At 40.8% G+C, this 19,081-nt stretch overlaps 2 protein-coding genes across 25 annotated transcripts in view; one reads left to right on the top strand and one right to left on the bottom strand.

Annotated features, from left to right (window-relative positions):
• The window catches only part of scrib (scribble planar cell polarity protein), a 65,922-nt gene extending 56,195 nt beyond the window's left edge, over window positions 1-9,727 (top strand). For 15 of the 24 annotated variants that reach the window (XM_071484830.1, XM_071484819.1, XM_071484829.1 and 12 more), the window contains 9 exons: window positions 62-281; window positions 371-460; window positions 553-735; window positions 2,060-2,212; window positions 2,822-2,961; window positions 3,179-3,216; window positions 3,774-3,848; window positions 6,160-6,214; window positions 7,501-9,727. In XM_071484830.1, coding sequence (XP_071340931.1) covers window positions 62-281; window positions 371-460; window positions 553-735; window positions 2,060-2,212; window positions 2,822-2,961; window positions 3,179-3,216; window positions 3,774-3,848; window positions 6,160-6,214; window positions 7,501-7,637 — 1,091 coding nt within the window. In that variant the 3' untranslated portion in view covers window positions 7,638-9,727. Of the gene's footprint in view, window positions 1-61; window positions 282-370; window positions 461-552; window positions 736-2,059; window positions 2,213-2,821; window positions 2,962-3,178; window positions 3,217-3,773; window positions 3,849-6,159; window positions 6,215-6,348; window positions 6,379-7,500 lie in introns of all 24 variants that reach the window. The other 9 variants (XM_071484833.1, XM_071484837.1, XM_071484842.1 and 6 more) reach the window with 6 other exon arrangements.
• On the bottom strand, window positions 9,278-18,045 carry kif9 (kinesin family member 9). Its single transcript, XM_071484844.1, has 20 exons — window positions 17,737-18,045; window positions 16,292-16,463; window positions 15,940-16,046; window positions 15,641-15,871; window positions 14,812-14,895; window positions 14,586-14,678; window positions 14,257-14,404; window positions 14,087-14,151; window positions 13,915-13,992; window positions 13,696-13,764; window positions 13,172-13,276; window positions 13,010-13,065; window positions 12,841-12,928; window positions 12,564-12,694; window positions 11,695-11,874; window positions 11,358-11,572; window positions 10,713-10,877; window positions 10,519-10,595; window positions 10,181-10,267; window positions 9,278-9,996 (listed from the first exon to the last, which is right to left on the bottom strand). The coding sequence occupies exons 1-20, from the start codon at window positions 17,830-17,832 to the stop codon at window positions 9,937-9,939; spliced, it is 2,307 nt and encodes a 768-aa protein (XP_071340945.1). The 5' UTR covers window positions 17,833-18,045; the 3' UTR covers window positions 9,278-9,936.
• Between the last annotated feature and the right edge of the window lie 1,036 nt (window positions 18,046-19,081).

Below are 19,081 nucleotides of genomic sequence, written 5' to 3'. Positions count from 1 at the left end.
ACGTCTCACTTGGGTGAACTGCCCTCAAAACCTAAAAACCTTTCTGTTCCCCTCACCCCAGCGAGGAAGTTTGAGCAGCGGGCGCAGGAGTACCTGCTGGATGAAGATGAGGAGGATGAGGAGGAGGATCTGGCTAAGCAGGTGGCTCAGATGAAGGCCACTGGAAAGGTGTTGCTGGATGGAGTGGAGTATAAAGTGGAGCCTGTATCCAGCCCATCTCAGCATTGCTTCACACCACCGAGCTACAACGTCACTCCACCGAGCTACTGTGGCAGCTCAGGGTAAGAAACTGTATATTGTTATTGCTTTATGCATAATTTTCTTTTTTTTCTTTTTTATTTCTTCAGCTAACTGTTCTTCTTGTGTGTAGACCCTCCTCTGTTGATGGTAAGGGAGACTCCCAGAGGAATTCACTGGAGGACAGCTTCAGGCTGGAGCAGAGGCCCAACTCCATGACTGGGTAATGACCACGTGCAGTATCACATCTTTGAATGCCTGTGTGCCGTTGCTTTTGTCACTGTAGTGATCATTTCTCTTCCTCCACCTTGTCAGTCTGATCCCGGCGTACCCCGGGGAGTCTGCGGCTCCCATCCGCACAGCCAAAGCAGAGCGCAGACATCAAGAGAGACTTCGTATGCAGAGCCCCGAGCTGGCTGTGGCCCCAGACAAGGACCTGTCCCCTGCTGAGAAACGGGCTCTGGAGGCAGAGAAGAGAGCCATGTGGAGAGCAGCACGGTAAAATGACGACGCTACACACACTGACTGGAGATAAAATGGCTCATCATTAAGCTTTTACTTTTTTTTTTTTTTTTCATTTTTGTCCTCAGCTTGTATTTCTAGCACTGATAGTAATAGGGATGTATAAGAAATGAAAAAAATCCAATTCTATAAAGTTTGATGTAATTATTATTAGCATTATTTTAATCCAATGTGATTGGTAAGCAAAACAAATTGGTAAGCAAAACAAATGTACATTTATATTTCCTTCATAGCTCATTAATTCATAATTAATTCCTTTATAAAATCCTGTTAACTAGTTAACTCCTGATTATTTTTCATTATCAGCAAATGTTTAGATTTAATGAATTATATTGTCTTCAAAATGTCATAATTAATGACAAAGCAAATATTTTGAAACCTTTTTGGCTGCTGGTGCGACTGCTAGTTGCACGTGAGGGGTAAACGGGGACATTGCCTTTCAGTGCACCTCTACAGCGTCTCGTGTTAGTTAACTCCCCCTGATCTGCCCTCTGGCTTCGACATGTTCTGCATCTCGCCACACTAATATGAATATTTTCAGTTTTATCTGTTCACAACAAAGTGGGTTTACACTTGCAGTTGATTGCATATAATATTTTCACTCTTCATAATTTAAAAAAACACAAAGCAGGTGTCCGACACAGGACGAGAGGAGAGGCTTGTTTTCTTTGAATGAGGAGTTACTGTACACGTGATATAAACCTTGACTGGGAAGATAACACTGGCAGAGAGAGGCACGTGGACACTGAGAACTTGAGTAAATAAATTTGTTTCTCTAGTGATTCTGATCTTGGCTTACATACATCTCACTAGTTGCTTGTAATATTGATGTCAAACTAAAGTTCGAGCCGACAGTTTAAAGGTAAATACCAAACATGTAAATTGTTCTTTGCTGTGCCAAAGCAAAGAGGGTTAATGACACTTACTTCTGTCCCACATTTCCTGATAAATGTTTGTCGCACAGGTCAATAACAGAGTCCAGTTTTTTTGCCATTTATGTGCAGTCGACCCAAATTTGAGTTCACAGTCGATTGTGTCGTGGCAATAGCATCGTGAGTGAGTGTGTGGTTAGTCTGTCTCCTCTCTAGAAAAGAAAAAGCCTATTAATTTATTATCTGGCTCTGTTAATTGTGTGGGTGTTTTACCTTCCATTCTTTGGTTTTCTTCTCTTTTTCTGTCTGTGTGCCTTCCCTTTCTTCCTTCCTCTCCTCCTCATTTTTCTCCTTCATCCTGGTGTACTTTTCATCCCACCCTCTCCTCCTACCTCTTCCTCCGCCTCTCTGTGGCCTTGTGGGCACAGGCCCTATGGCCTAGAGGAGGATGTTAGGCAGTATGAGCAGGACCTGGCTAAGAGGCTCTACCAGGCCCGAGTGAGGGCATCTCAGGGCACGGCCGCGGCCCCCCAGCCCCCCACCACTTCCTCTACCTCCTCCTCTGCAGCCTCCCAGCTCAGGTCTGCTTCACGGCCCCAGCCACCAGGGCCAGACGCACGGCATCATGGGGGTGTGCTGGGGTGCTTTGGCGTTGGGGTGTTTTGCTAGAGGCCGAGTTCAGAAAGGTCCAAGCAAGCACTCACAGCAGAGACACTGTGCCAGTGCTTCCACTGCCTTTCTAGTGCTGTCTTGCTTCTGCACGTCTTTGCTGTTTCCATTTCTAGCTTCCTCTGGTTCTTTCCTCTCTGTCTCGTCTTCCCCCTCTCTCTGCAGCACTCTTCTTTTTCATTTGTGCCTTGCTGTTCTCTTGGTTTTCATACTATTATTTGTACTAACACACAGCCTGCAGTAAGTTTGCAAGCTATTTGTGAGTTAAGGGTAAGCCTACTAGCAGTAGGTAGTCCTTTTCCTGGAATGCCTCCCTTTTTTATTGTGCAACGAAATTAAACCGGTTTGTCACAGCAAACCAGGACAAGGAGCACCCAAAATTAGTAGTGACTGGCACTGCACCCACCCTAGTGGTGTGTGCGCCTCTCAGTCTTTGTATCTTTATTTCTTTAAGGCTTTCATTTTCCTTTATTTACTTTTTTCATTTACCATTTATCTGATGGCGGTTGTCTCTATTGTAGAATGAAGTCTCTGGAGCAGGATGCACTGAAGGCTCAGATGGTCATAGCCAAGTCTCGGGATGGGAAGAAACGTGGGACACTAGACCAGTTGACAGAGTCGCCGTCGCCTGCCCCCACACCCTCTCCTACACCTATGGAAGGTATGAAGCTGCTGTCCTTAATAGCACTGACGCCTGCTCATGTGACAAACATTTCCTCTACTTAATGTGTGTTAAAGTGTTTTTTAAAGAGAACATCCAGGATCAATTTTTGAGTTGTTGTTTCCATAAATCTTAACTTACTTACAAGCAAATTAAATTTATCATTAAATTATAAATCATTCATTTCTACCCTTCCTTGCCTTTTTTTCTCTGGCAGAGCTCAGTCCTCGAGGAGTAACTTCACCAGGCAGGCTGGTAAGTACTAAACCCTTTTACCTCTTTTTAATTTCCACATCGTGACTTATTTTCTCGCTGGCCTTTGTCTCAGTGTGAATGGTTTAGTGTATCCTTTGTTATGGACGTGGAGAGCTTGAATCATCAAATATTTTAACAAATCTGTAAAAATGACCTTGCAGTTTAATCTAAGGAGCTTTATTTGAGAGATGCAACAAATAATGCTGTTTGTTTACAAGCTGGAAAAGGCGAAAGTAGATTTTCTTCAAAACACATTGACATTAATCCATCGTCTTGCTCATTGTCACTCCAGCCATCAGGGCTGAGAACACGCACTGCTCTCCCACCATATGCCACGGCTGGCTGTCTGAATCACCCATCAGCCTCTCTCCCTCCTACCCCTCCCTTCTCCATTTCCTCAATCCTCTCTCCCTCTCCTGTCTTTCGACATTTCTCCTCTCACCCTTTTTTTCTCTTACGTTCTTTTCTTTGTCCCACCCTCTTCCTTCCTCTCTGTCCTCATATTTCTCTTTTCCTCTCCCTTGACCTCTGCTCATCCCTGTTTACTATCCTTCTAGTCCCTGTCGTCAAAGAAGTTTGACTACCGACAGTTTGCTGCCATTCCTTCTTCCAAACCCGTATACGACATCCAGGTATTGGCTGCATGCCGAGCTCCGGGCCCCCCCTCCTCCCTTCCCCGTGGCTTTCCCTGCTGCCTCTCCCCTCTAGTTTCTCTTAATCAAGAGGCATCAGTGCAACTGCAGTCTGGGTTGTGGCTCAGTGATCGATCAGTACTCCCTGCTCTGCACTATTATAGCAGTGTGACTCACTAACTCTCACTTTCACAATGAAGAGAGACACTTACTTAAAATTAAATAATGACAAACAAAATCAGACCTGGGTCTCCCTCCCTCTCGTTCTGCCTCCCCTCTCCCTGGTCTCCCCCTTACCACTCACACGTTTAGCAGTGACCATCATACCCATCTATCTCTCAGCTAACTAATCGATCACAGACAATAACACTCACCAGCTGCAGAGATGCAGACATGGTTTTGATCCCACTAACCAGAATTGGTTCCGGGGGAAAATGGCCACAAACTCTGCATCTCATCCACTCTCACATTCACATCCATCAGCTGTCTTGTTCCACGCATGGATCGCACATTAAACAGAGGAATAACATGTCCTCTGTAAGTTTTCTTCTCATGCTCTGGCTGTTGAAACACTGATCTGCTGAAGGCTTTCCTCCTGCACTTCCAATAGTTTTGGGTAGGTTTGTGTGAAATAGTTCATTTCTTCCTGCTTGTGTGGAGGAAGAGATGGGAGGGGAAGCAGGGGAATCCTGGAATGGTGCTGGAGAGTAAGCAGAGCTTGTCTGGAAGTGGTCCCTTTATTTTTTATTTTTTTTGTGGTCAGGTATCTGTGGTTGTCTGTCATAGTGTCAGTCTGCGCTCCTGAGTGTGGGGCTCTTGTTTGGTTGTTCGCAGTGACCTTTGTTTGTGTTCAGATCCTCCCTCTGGTGGGTGTTATTGAGATGTAAATGTTTGCATTCTGTTTGAGATTCCTGCACAAGACCTGACAAAAGTACTGTTTAAAGGATCAGGTTTTTTCAGATCTATTTTAATACAGTGCTCACATGCCTGTATGCATATTGAAAGAGTCATTGTCACTGTAATCATTCCTCTGGTTCATACTGGCAATGACATAGACCCTTCAGAGAACAACTCCAGTATAAGAAATATGGGCAAAATCCAGTCTCAGAGCCATTGAAGCTAATGAGGAGTGTGGGTCAAGTTAAGTGCCTATTCTCTATAAAGAAGATGTAAGTAAGTGCAACAATTAGTTGGTTAATATGACAGATGGTTGCGGTTTCTCATTATACATTTTTGTTTTATTACTTATTACTATAACTAAACGTTAATTTTGAAATTGTAACAGAATAGAAAAAAAATGTATAGAAAAAACATTGAAGTGATAAATTGATAATGAAAACAATCATTAGTTGCAGCCTCAGAATGTAGTTCCCTCTCTGTGTGGCTGTCCCTCTCCTGCCACTCAGTGAGGAAACAGGTGAAACAGAGGGAATTTTGTGCTTAAAAGATCCTAACTTTGGGAAAACACCACTTGACAGATGTGGACTTTGGATTTGTTTTTACATGTTCACATGTTTTGTCCTCTCAGCGACAAGCTTTGCAGAGGTCCATCTGGTACATCACCCTCACTACTATGTTATGTATATCAGACTGCTAATATTGGCTTCAGCTAAGGGAAGAATGCACTGTGCACAAAACTGTGGATCAGTAAATGGAATGGATTTTGTCCCTTACTTTGTCTCTTACAATGGAGTTGCAATATGAACGGAAGGAATGAATACAGTGACTAATAACTCTGCCAGTGTACATCATGTGAGTACTGTATCGAGAAAGACTTGAAAAAAGGCTGAACCTATCCTGTGTATTGGTGTTAGTAAGGTGACCGTTTGTTATGTAGAAAAAACAGCTTCTAGACAGTGATGACAAGGGACAGTAAGTCAAATCTAACCAAATAACATTACTAGTGTTGGTATATAAAAATACAGGTGACAACATCTTAACAAGCTGCTTGGTTTTCTATTGTGCATTGGTGACATTGGTGCATTGTTGGTGCTGTACTGTTTGCTGTCTCTTTGTGGATGTGCCTACACTACACAACAAACCCCGGAACTGATGACCTAACTTAACCTCCCTCTCTTTTAACATGCCAGTCTCTCCTGGGGGAATAGTTGAGTAGAAGTGCTCTGTTTTCTGTGGCTCTGACAGATAGGGAGCTTCAGTGCTGCCAGCCAAACCAGTGAATGGCTGGTACATCGCCTCACCGTCTCCCTTGCTGCCAGCTCCACTACTGACATGGTGATGGCTTCCCTAGGGACACAGGTTATCAAAACACCCCTGCTGCTCAGTTATTCAGTCTTTTCTTTTCTTCCAGTCCCCTGACACAGCCGACGACATGCAGTTCATCGATGATGGCTCCAGCAACCCAGGTGAGTACTGGAGCCATTCAGTTTGTAGAAAAACAGGAAAAACAAGCCTTGTGAAAGGGACAAATGAGAAAAATGTGCACGGACAATCAGTAATGCATTCATTACCTCAATTTCTTCTATCCCCTTTGATTCAGGTGACTACCTGGGATAAGCAGCTCCTATTGGTAGGATCCTGTGTGCATGTGTTTGTGGCTCTGTCTGTTTAAATGGCTGAGTATGTATGGAATGTGTGGGGAGAGTGTGTTTGTTAGTTTTTGGATTTATACTCTAACCTGCTTGTTGTGTGGCAAACTGGCATAGCTGTGCGTTCAGGTATTAAGACAGGTGTATTTATCAGGTATGCTTCACCCACTGATGCCCAGCAGATATCAAGCAGCAACTGATGTTGAGACTGAGGTGGAAGAGGAATTTGTTGTGTCTAAGCTAATAATCTCATACTAACCTTGATCCAGAGCGCGCATGATTTTGTTTAAAGCTTGAATGAAACCAGTGATTATAGGGAGCTCTAGGTATGTTTACATGCACACAACAAACCAGGTGACCAAAATACTGCATTCACATTAAATTGTTTAAACTGTAGTTACAAGCACCTGGAGTAATTACACAAATACAGCTTGAATCAGCAAATATTTGCAACAGGTCAGTAACCAGAAGTCTCACCTACCTCGACTTCATTTTGGACACAAGTCTAACTGATTAAGTGATGGTGTGTTTTATTTTTCGAGGACAGACTTTTTTGAGGTAACAGATTTCAAGGGGTTTCTCTGTGGTAGAATCCATTTGGCTGACTTTGGATGGATGGAGTTATTTAAATATGACAATGCACTGCTATACTGCTCTGCTTTCATCCACCCACTCTGCTGGCACAGAGATGCTTTCTCTCATCTCATGTGCATGTAAACAAACTTTTTAACAAAGGGTTTAAAACTGGTTCTAGTAAGTGACTTAAATGGCATCAAGTGTTGTTGTGAGTTTGAATGAAGAGTCAGGTGTCAGGTTTAAACATGCAGTCACTAGGTGCTTTACTTTTCTGCTCAACACTTTTGGGTCCTGCTTGTTCCCAGCTGCTGATTTAAATGTTGGGCTTTTCTCGCAGGTTTAAGGGATCCATCTACTTTCTCAACAGTTGAATGTTGCGCAGGAATTTTCTGTGCAGATGCCTTAATCTTTTTTCCTCTCCACTGCTGGTGTTGTGGATTGAATATCAAGTGAAAAGAAGCTTAACCGCAGCAGGTTGCGAGTAAAATTGTGATAGAAGTTGTTCTGTCCATTTTGTTGTTGCCTAGGGCCCACTGCAAACCCCGAGGCCGAGGTTCCCACCTCACTGCCTGCCACCTCAGCCCTGGAGGAGATGGCCTTGTACAGCAACAAACGCAAACTGAGGCAGGGTCGCCGCAGCCTGGAAACCGCCGTGCCCACGTAACACCTCACTCTGAGAGAAGAACCCGAACACACACATTTACATATGCTGTGGAACACTGGCAAACACATGGGTGCATCCACAGGAGGTGCAGAGTCACTAAACACTACACACAGTGTCAGTAGAGCGAGATTTACTCTCCCATATATAACCACTGCAGAGACTACAAAGCTGATAGTTGCCACACATACACAGTCACTTATATCCTGCGTGCCAGTCTTGCCTTCACAGTCTGTGGGTGAGTTGGCAAGTGCTCAACGTTCCCGCAAGGGCAAGAAAGTGTGGTTAGCTAGGATTGCTACTTACAGACACTTTTTTTTGGTTCCACATTCTGTTTGCCTAGTAGAAGCTGATCTATTTTAACAAAAGGTGACCGAAGTTTTTAGTTTTGTTTTTTATTTTTCATGCTCCAATGATTTTGTTGTTTTTATTATTTTTTTTAAAAGTACTGGAAGAGAAAAGAAATGGGTCATAGCTATACTAACTTCTTGAATGATATTTTTAGGCTGTCAGTGAATAGATTGTAAAATGTCAGGGGGACAGGAGTGTATATATTAATTGAGGAGGGAACATCCTGCTACCTTCACAGTCACAAATTGTGGAGAGCTTTTTAAAAAAAAAACAAAAAAAAAAACTACATATCGTTTTTGCACTGCCACTGATCAGCTTTTTAAGAACGTATATATCTTAATTTATTGTTTTTATCGTTTTACTCAAATTGAAGGCCTTCTATTTTACACTGTTTTAACCCATCCAGTCCTCTTGGGATCAAGCGGATGACTGAGATGTATCATAATCTACCATTAAAAATTTTTCATTGATACAGTTACAAGTAATGAAGACAAAGCTTTGAACTAATGAATTGCATATTACTTTATTATCAAATCTACTTTATAAACACCTTTGAATTTACCTGGGGCTTTTTGAGGCAAGCATATCTACAAGTTAGATTGCTTGGACAAAACCTAGCTGTCGCACATCAGCATCTGAACACAGTAATGGGCCATACCAAAACTTTGCTGGTTCTTATCTCAGCAGAGGTCTAAAGACCATCTGTCCACATATACAGTCGGATCCCAAAGTCTGAGACCACTTTTTTGAAAGTGGACTTCTGGACTCCACTGTTTATTCTGTGTTACATTCCCCCTGTAAAGCGTATGACCACACTTGAGCAGGCAGTTTAACAGATACTCAAAAGTTCAGAATATTAAATATCAAAGTTTGGGAACATGCATATTTAGTATCATTTACTAATTAACGGTACTTACCCTGTCTTGTTTAGGGTATTGTTTTTTATTTTATCAATGTGAATCATTCATTTCTATCCTTGCATTATCTGGAGGTATTCCAGAGTGACGTGAAGGTAGCAGGTGTTTTATTTTTCTGTCTATGGTTAATTTAAATCTGATGCCACTGAAAAATCATTTATTATTGTGTGAATAATGTACAAATACTGAAAAAGCAAACTTTGGGTTTGAAACTGAGCCAGTCTTGACCTAGACCAAGCGAGTGTCTGGACTGCTGACATATCTGGGTTTGGACAGGCTTGGTATGGGGATGCTCTCTGCATGTATATTGGTTTGTTAATGGGAGAGCTGTGAGACGCAGAACCGATTAAAAATCCCTCTCAAGATATTGATCTCATTCAGACATTCAGCTCACTGCTTGACATACTGTCAGTTTAGGTATCTGACAGGTATTTTTGCAGAATCACAGCATAGTAGCATTTGTGTTAATTTAATGTAGGGTCTTCTAATTATAGCTTTCCATGTTGTGCTCACTGACTGAAATTCAGTTTGTTTGATAACATTTGCAATGGCTGATATCTCTTTTTTTAACTTACAGTAGTTAATTTTTTTCAGGTGGGTTTCACTACATTATTAATGCAGTGTTTCAAGTTTTTGTGTTATTTCTTTTGTCTTGAGTTCTGTTTGGGGGCTTTTACTTGCAAATAGGTTGAAGGGAAAGGGTCAGAAGTCCTAGGGTCAAGGGTTAGAGCTCATACAAGACTGTAACTAGTGAATTTGTACAACCAAAGAAGTCTATTTTGTGGTTCAGGAATAATAAATTTTACTTTTCATTTAAGAAGCTGATTCACTGTGTAGTGTCTTTTGTGCCGATTGACGTGTAAATGTTATACAATCTAAAATGCAGTGATTTAAATGTAGAAAAAAACACAAAGGGAATGAGAATTTGGTGCACTGAAAGGTAAATTACACTTCACAATTAGCACATGTGGATCTCATGGAGTTCATTAAGTATATAAAACTCACTTAACTAACAGTTGGTACATGCAACTCACTTAACTAACAGGTAGAAATGGAAGAAGTCTTCTCTGTCCAGACCCTGCAGTCGAGTTCCTCTGTAGGGAAAGAAATCAAAACTTGAGTTTTAACAGATTTAGTGCTCATATCATTTCCTGCCTTTTAACTGGTTGGTGGAGAAATTAATAGCTGGCATGAACAGATTATAAGTAACAATATCTCCATTCACTTCATATTTAGAAAAAAAAAAATTTGGGCATACTTAAGAAGGAAGATACTCACCCTTTTCAGCATCCTGCCGCGAGCAGTGTAGAAGGACTCAGCACTGGGGCTAACACGCTCAAACTGTAGCTGCTGGTTATCCTCCCTCTAAGGACATCAGTGGAGCATATAAAAACTCATTACCACATTTTAGTAACAACTTTAGTCTAATGTTAGTCTAATGATGTACTTGTGCTGGCTTCCACTGTAGCTCATTAAGTCAATTTCAGACATTTTTTCCTTTGGTTTGCTTTATAGAAAACAATGCAGAAAGTTCTTATCTTGTATTTACAATATACATCAATATACATAATGACTACACTTAACTGGGTATTGTACATTGAGCAAAACAGACTCACTGCAAGGGTCTTATCCATAGATATGTCCAGCTCCACCTCAGGTAACAAGAAAGTCTTCTTATACCAGGTTTCAAATTCTGGGACACACATGGGGAATTACTTTGACTGTCTTTTAATCTACCAGAAATGTTTAAGCTTTGAAAACTTGATGCTCCTTTAGGGTGGCAGCATAAACAAAAGACTTAAGAACTGACCAGAGAGCAGGCGCACCCTGCACTGATCCACGAGGTGTTGACAGTAGTTGACCTCTGCGTTGATGTTACGCAGGGCCTCATACCTCTGCCGGTACAGGGCCTTCAGCTCTCTGAGCTGCAGCAGTAAAGTGGCATCTGGCGCCTCCTCCATAACCAAATACTGACCTTCATACAAAAACACACAAAAATGTATTAACTTCTTCAATATTACAGTGTTTTCGGTAGGTCCATCAATATACTGTAAACAAGCTCTGTGCAAACAGTTTCAAAAGATAGAATATTCATCTTATTTGAGCATTTATTTGTGTTATAATGTGAGAAGTGTCTGCGAAATTGAGATTTAGTCACATATTTTCGTGCATCTTTATTTTGGAAACTGTTAAAGTGTACTCAGCACACACTGTAGCATACCCTCTTATTGGAAATTAACAGTGAACCTAAAATCTTAAATCAATAATAATAAATCAGATCTGTCTTGTCAAAGAAAGCAACCTCTCTCTATAACTGCCGTCCCAGTTGTGCACACTTTAGAAAATGTTTCAACAGAAACATCACATTAAGGAAGTCCAGATTCAATTCAACAGGACCATTGAGAGCAGCTAAGGACAAATCAAAGCATATGCCACTTCGCTGCGTGGGAGGTACCTTGGGTTTCTCCCATCTGTTTGTGCTGTTGTATGGTAGCCGTTGTGCAGTCGATCTCTCTCTTCACAGCGTTGACCTCCTCAGTGAGCTGATGAAGAAGACTGTGGCGTTCCAACAGCACAGCCTTGTTCTCCTTAAGGATGCAGTTGATCTTGCTGCCTTGTCCCACCTTAAAATCCTCAAATGCTTCTGCTTTGGGTGGGTGAGACCTGGGCCTAAACAGCAAACCTTTGAGTAGCAAGGTTATAAATGTGCTCATTCCATTTATAGGACTACCAATGATATCAGAGCTAAACATTTCACAGATATTACCATATTCATTCATACATCTACTTACTCTGGGAGAAAGGGTTCATTGGCAGGCGGCTGTGATTCCACTGTGTCCTGGCTCTCAGTGTCCAGCTCTTGTGACTCCATTTCTCTCTCAGGCATCTGGATGGAATTCAGCTTTGATTTGGAGGCACTCTCCATACGCTTCCTTGAAACTGGACTCCCCTCTCTCTGCTTCTTGCCTTGGCTGAATAATCACAATGAATGTGCCATTAGGAAAACCAAACTAATGCATTAAACAAAGTCCAGTCACTACAATCAATCAATTTTAGTCCCAATTAGATATTGATCTAATTAGATCAATATAACTGGACCTAGGAGGGTATTATTTATTCAATCAACTGTTAAGTTCTGTCTAATGTGTTTTTGTCATTTGTTTAATGGTCTGGTGTAAACACAGAGAAAAGTCCAGAACAGTAGCTTTCTGAGGCAATGTCTGCCCATGTCAATGGGGCATTTTAAGAGCTAGTTTATGGTCTTTCAGAACTACTTCATGAGACGTGCTATCTGACTTAAACAAAAAAGAGAGCTATATTATGCTTTTCGGAGATATAAACAGGAAGTGTAATGTTGCTACAGAGTCTTTTAATTAAGCCTCAGAGATAATGCTGTCCTCAAAAGTCTAAGTCATCATGTCTGTTCAGATTTGAGTGCAATATCTGCTGCAGTTGGGTACTAAGGGTTTTTAAAGTGCATTAAATGCCTTGTCGCTGTCAATTCAATTTCAATTAAGAGTTTTGATTTCACAGAAATGTACATGTTCGCACCAAAAATTTGTCTCAAGCGGAAACTGAAAATATTTGCTCTGTTATGAAAATAATAAAGACAATGAATATTAGCACAATTTACTGGTTTCAGTCTAAAATGTCCACTTGCCTCTGTTTGTCCCTGGACTTCTTAATTTTGGATTTGGTCGAACTTGGACGCTGATTCTGTTTCTGTGGCTGAGCAGATACCCCAAAGTTGCCAGCCTCCAAATCCTCAGTACCGCTTCTGGTATCCCACTCCTAAAGAGTGAACAAAGCACCATCCAATCAAAGCTCAGTCATAGTATGTTCACTTAACAGGCTTACCACTGGCACAACGGACAAATACAGTTACAACTGCTAATTTCCATGAGAAGCCCATAACCATGAATCAGATGTTGACTGACCTTGATAGCGGATGTGTTAGCACTTTGGTCTTTCTCCACCAAGTTGTAGGTCTGGCATAGCTGAGCCTTCACCTTCTGTTCCTGTTCCCTGCACACATACAAATATAGACGTGCTTAGTAACTTAGCATTAGCAAAAAGTTGACGTTTCAGAAGTTAGATGATACTCACTGAACAGCAAGCTTAAACTGCGCAAAGACTGCTTGGACCTGCCTGATACTTATGATCTGTAATTTGATGTCACACAGAGAGAAATGCAAAGTCTTTAAAGGACAACTCCAAGTTAAACTTTGGTATGAGTATTAAGAACTAGGTTCTTTGTTTTGTTCTCACACTGATTTCCTTTAGGCTTCCATCTAGGTACCTCTGAACCTGGCTGTTGATCTCAGCCAGCTGGGCTTCAGACAATGGCTCGTAGGTGATGCTCGGCCTCCTCACCTGGTGAAAGATGAATGGCAGACATTTAAATTCTAATTCGAACCAGCTGAAATGTGTTTCTGATTATAATGTGTAACATGAGGCACTATGATTGCCTTGACCCACCACGATCTCCATGACAAAATGCTCACCACACTCGTAGTTTGTAGTCAAGACTGCTAATACAAGTTTAGAAAATGCTAATTTATGCAGCAAGGAAAACGAAAATGGTGGCCCTTTTCAATTCCTTATTAAACTTTTTAGCTTCATTAAGCTTATTTTTTGAAAATGAATTACATACTTTAAAAAACAGGCTGAATTACAGCATTTTTTAAATTAAAAAAAGAAATGTCATGGGAGGTTTAGAATTTGCTTACAATTTGAATGAATAATGGAACATGAACTACACCTTGAATCATTTTCATATTGGCTCTACTCACAAGCGTATTGTAGATCGACAGTTCCTCTTTAAGCATCTGTACCTCCTTCTCAAGTTTCTTGATCTGAAGCTGATCACAACAGAGAATTTAAGATCACTGTGTTTGTCTGATGACAGACAAAGGTAGCACAGCACAATAGGCTGTAAACAAAAATAATAATTATTTTAAATATATATGTAACCTCCCATAGTAGTCATGTGAAATATCATGTGAACTCACAGCTGGATCTATGTGTTCATTAATTGCAGGGTCAGTCCTGACACATTTCATTCTGCTCGCAAAACGCAGAGTAGAGAGCTGCAAAGAATATAAATTATCATCCAGAGGTGAAATGACAACATGTACAATAAAAGGAGATGTTTTTTTTTATATCATATATTCCACTCCTTACTGTTTCTTCTATGTGTGCAGCCTCACCGTAGATGTTGGCCACAAGCACAGTGTTGCAGTTCCCTCCTGCAGAAACAGACAAATACATTTTGTCTTACTATACAGCAAAGGACTTCCTGTACTACCAAGTATCGTGTACCAGTATTGTTAAAAACTGAGGGCCTGTCTCACCCAGTGAATCTTTAAGGACATGCGTGAGTTTGGTCTGTCTGAAGGGAACGTGGTCTCTGCGACGATCTACCATAGCCAGGATGGCCTGCTCCAGGAACGACAAGGACTTGTTGATGTATGTGGCTTCTTTTAACATCTGACCCTCTGACTGCAAGAACAGGAAGATGAAATGAAGAGAGGGAAAAGGGTTAAGTTATATGGCAAATCATACAGAAAGACATTCTCTTGTCTTCACTTTCTCCAGTGGATCAAAAGACCTCATAATATATAACTGGGCAAATGTGAAATAGAAGCAACTATAACAAGTGTTAAGACATTCCCAAACTCACGCCAGTCTTTCCCAGCCTCTCAGACCCAGCTAAATCCACCAGATTCAGCTTGGAGGTGACGTACTTAGCATCAGAAAAAGTCCTGGAGTGAGACTGATCAGGAAAGACATTTGTCGTGCTTAAAATAATGGCTAACTACAGAACAAGGTTTGCAGAAAAAAGGGCAGGTCTGACTATCAAAATGACAGATAACAATATAGTAAACTATGCAGGCAACTGGACTCACCTCTAGATGCACAGTGAAGATACAGTGGGACCTGGAGGAGTTCCTGTTCAGGGCATGAGATCCAATAATGCGATTCATCTCGCCCTGAGTAAAGACATCAGCTTTATCAAGGCTCAAGTTTCAATTTATTCATCCATAGGCAGGGCCTCCCTTTGTACTCAAAACAGCCTCAATTCTTCATGGTGTGGATTCCACAAGATGTTGGAAACATTTCTTTGAAATTCCAGTCCATGTTGACATGATTGCATCACCTCATTTCTGCGGTTTTGTCAGCTGTACGTTCATGCTCCAAATCTCCCGTTCTACAACATCCCAAAGTTGAGTTGGGAGGCCAGTGAAGCACACAGAACTCATTATCCTGTTCCAGTTTGAGACTAGTTTTGCTTGACATGGTGCACTATAGTGCTGGGAGTAGCTATTAGAGGATGGGTAAATTGTGGTCATTAAGGGTTGCACACAGTCAGCAACAATACTCAGATAGGCTGTGGTATTCAAACAGTGAATGATTGGTATTAGGGAGACCAAGTGTGCCAAGAACACATTCCCCACACCATTACACCACCAGCCTGGACTGTTGACATAAAGCAAGTTGGATCTCGGATTCATGCTGAAGCGTTAACATATTTTAAATATATTGTTGAGTTTACTGTCCTTTCTCGTTTCAAGTAAACTCGCGCGTTCGTTTGATGAAGTTAATGCAGGAGATAAATTCAGAATTCTTTTCACTAATTTATTCAATAATTTATTTAAACTTAACAATGACCAAATTTAATATTTTTGGCCCTGAGGAAAAATCTTCGTCAGTACTGAGACACAAGTAGTGACATACCTCAAACAACAGGTTGAGTGCCTCTTCTTCTCTGTGAACTGGGTGAAGAGAAAGACCTCTGATGAAAACCCCTCTGCCTGGCTCTTCCATCACCACCATGCCCCGAGAAGACGGGTGAGGTGAGCCCTGTAGCGGTGCCAGCAGGTCCACCAGGGTCTCGTTGTAGATCTCCAGGTAAGAAAGGTGCACTGAAAAGGAATGCTCTGTCCTCTTCTCCACCTCCTTAAACACCTGAATACCATGTTAGAGATTCAAAAAATGTTTTATTGAAGTGTTTTAGAGGTAAAGATGACAGTTACCTCCTGAAGGGCCCGCGGAATGATTCCTCTCTGCTTGTACGATTCTGTGGATCCTGTCATGGTGTAGGTTTTTCCTGCACCTGTCTGCCCAAAGCACATCACAGTACCTGGCAGATACACAACAGAAGACAGTAAAAAGACAGTAAACAAGAATATTCACTAATTTACTGGAAGCTAAATCAGGACAATCTCCAAAACTAGTCACTTCAAGCAATGTCATGAAGGGACTTAGGGCCCTTATACTGGTGACAACACCACAGAAAAATAACAGATTGGACATGAATTTGGATTCCTTTATCTGCTACTAATACTTGGCTACAAAATGTTGGTGTTATGCAGATAAAATATCTACCATTATAGCCGTCCAGTGTTCCCTGTACCACCGGTCGACAGACTTGGGTATACACTTCCTCCTGGGACACATCCTGCAGAACTCTTTCCAGCCGGAATGACCAGGAGCTCAGCCGCCCTTTTTTGGATTCCTGGAGCTTCCTGGAGTCTTTTCTATGATAGATGTTCACTGTCTGAAGGCCAAGACACAAAACAAATTATGAGTGTACACTACTAGACAAATACATTATTTTAAAGCACAAAAAACTTCTGCATTAATTGAAATTAAACTACAAGGTGTCTGGCATGTTGTGTTAGCTTTCAGGACTATTTATTGATGGAGTTTCTGAAATGTGATGCAGTTTGAAATGGAAAGAAAAACACTGCCTCACCTTCATTTTTGCGATATGCTCAATTCTAATAAGAGGTTAGGCTATAAATTTGGAAAACCTGGAAAAGATGTCAACACCTCTGTTATATAAAGATATAAATGGAGTGTAGTCTGAACACTTACATAAGATGAAAGTCAAAACATTTTGGCAATTTGATAATTTAATAACTATCAATCTATTCATCTATCTATATCTCTACTAGGTATCTGTATACAGATCAGTAATACGCTGAAGGAAAAATGCGTAATTTAATGTCAATTATTTTCTAAATTAGTCCATTAATTGCTTGGCCTAAGAAATGTGAAGTTAACAATTAACAGTTCAAAATATATTTAATCTATGATCATAATGGACTAAAAAAGGCAAACATTTTACAAACAGGAACCAGTGGTACCTTGCTTAAAAAATTAAACTAAATAATTAAGAAATTAAAAAAATTAAGAGTTAATTGTCCATTGACTACTGTACTTGTATCAGCTCTAGTAGTATGCAGCATATATGGTGAAAATCTGATGTTTAGACATATTGACTTGAAAAAGCAGAGGTGTCATGGCATACATAATGAACTAGACACCTGTATTGCAGCCATTATTACTGCAATAATTGAACCTGTGCATTTTATTTCCCATGACTAGTGAAACTGTGCCATGAAAAAGAGGTGAGTTTAAAACGTTTAGCCAATATTTAGAAAGATTTGGATTGGACTGATTTGTTGACTTCCGGGTAAAGCCATCTACTGTAGGTTCAAGTTTTTTTTGTACTTTACATAACTTCGTGTGGGATGCCTCTGGTGAAGTGCATTTATTTATTTAATAACAATAAGTGTAACAAGTTTTCACCAGTCACACACTTGCAAATGATGAAAAAACCGCGTATATTGAGCATCGATGGCATGAGGGTTCATTTTCAAACTGCAAACAAAACAAACGGCCGCTTCTAATTTCAATCACCTCGAAATAACCTAACTTTTACTTAGCTGGAATTTCACTTCCATACCGACTAGCTTAGCTATCTTATAGCTTCTCACGTCGATTTAAATTAATTTTAATGATAGTTGAATTAAAATTGAGTTTACCTTCCCATCAGGAAGACATTCAATGAGGCCTTGAGCGAAGTTGGCGGTTGGTCTGATCCGGACAAACACTCCGACATCCCTGCTGTGGGCCTTCATACCACCTGGCTGAAAAACCACGGTAATGGAGGGGAACTCCAGTCAATCTAGATCTAACTATAACAATTAAAGTCGCTTCAACTATTCGGACTTGAGGCTCTCAGGTGAAAATGGGTCATTTCAATCGCGAGTCCATCTTTGCCGTTCAGTTTGCCGTCTGTGGTTTCTATTCAGCGCCATGGCAACCACCGTGACCGCGCAGAGTGGCAAAGCGCGCCCCCTGCCAACCTGAGGGTGATTTACACAGCATAATAAAGATGTAGTGATTTTCAGTGGTGGAAAGTAACTTAACTTCACACATTTACTCATTTTCTGTACTTAAGTAGAGATCTAAGAAAGTTTCTATTTTATTCTACTTTCACTCCACTACTTTACACAGCTTTATTTACAAGTTACTTACAGATTCAGGTTTTTGTACATATATGTGCAGGCCTACCAGTCACAGGCCCAAAGTCTGTGTGAAGACACTGTTAATATTTCTTGTTTAAAGGTTGTAGAAAAGTTGTAAACGACCGCAATGAAATGCAAAATAATCCCGAGGAGAGGCAAAATAACCACAGACACAAATCAGCAATAAAGAGGCATAAAATAACCACAAGACACCAAATGACCATAAAGAGATGCATGACCACGCACGGACAAAATGATTACAAAGAGACAAAAAACAATTGTAAAGGAACACCAAATGACAACAAATTGTGGGTTGTGTTGTTTTTAGTTGTTTTAAGCCTCTTTCAATGTGGGGTCTTTTACCTGTCTGTACCCAGGGGCCCATATTCTCATAATCCATCCATGAAATCATGAAGAGACTATAAAATTTGATAGCAGCACAACTTAAATAACTATAAATGTGATTTATTGTGCAATCCCATAATGACAATAAAGATGAACCTTGTGTTTTACGTTCAGTTCAGTACTCACCAAAACATATGTATGTATCCGTGAGGCCTAACAATCGTATTATATGCGTTTCCGTCTGAAAACATATTTGCAAAAAAGACATTTTGCACATTTCTGGCACCTTACTATTACCTGTCCATCAGTGGACCATTGGCGGGACTGTGCATGACATCACCCATTTGCACATGCATTTGTGCACTTGTATATGTACGTGAGACGAACATAACAAGGACCCACATGTAAAATACTGTTCTATAGTGCCACTAGAAGTTAAGAACTCCATAGTGTACATTAACGTTTTGCTCTCTGCTTTAATAAAATTTGCATTCATTAATTTTTGGATCAAATT

Source organism: Trachinotus anak, unplaced genomic scaffold (genome assembly GCF_046630095.1).
Source record: "Trachinotus anak isolate AG129_WGS33_773 ecotype Australia unplaced genomic scaffold, CSIRO_AGI_Tana_v1 ptg000009l, whole genome shotgun sequence".
Lineage (NCBI taxonomy): Eukaryota > Metazoa > Chordata > Actinopteri > Carangiformes > Carangidae > Trachinotus > Trachinotus anak.
The sequence above is the reverse complement of the archived record's forward strand: the minus strand, read 5'-3'. Positions and strand labels throughout refer to the sequence as shown.

Coding starts and splice junctions, on each gene's coding strand:
- kif9 (XM_071484844.1), bottom strand. CDS start 17,832: ATGAAGGCCCACAGCAGGGATGTCGGAGTGTTTGTCCGGATCAGACCA. Junction 14,405..14,585: donor AGAGGCTGGGAAAGACTGGC/GTGAGTTTGGGA, acceptor CTGTTCTTGCAG/TCAGAGGGTCAGATGTTAAA. Junction 12,695..12,840: donor CTAACACATCCGCTATCAAG/GTCAGTCAACAT, acceptor TTCACTCTTTAG/GAGTGGGATACCAGAAGCGG.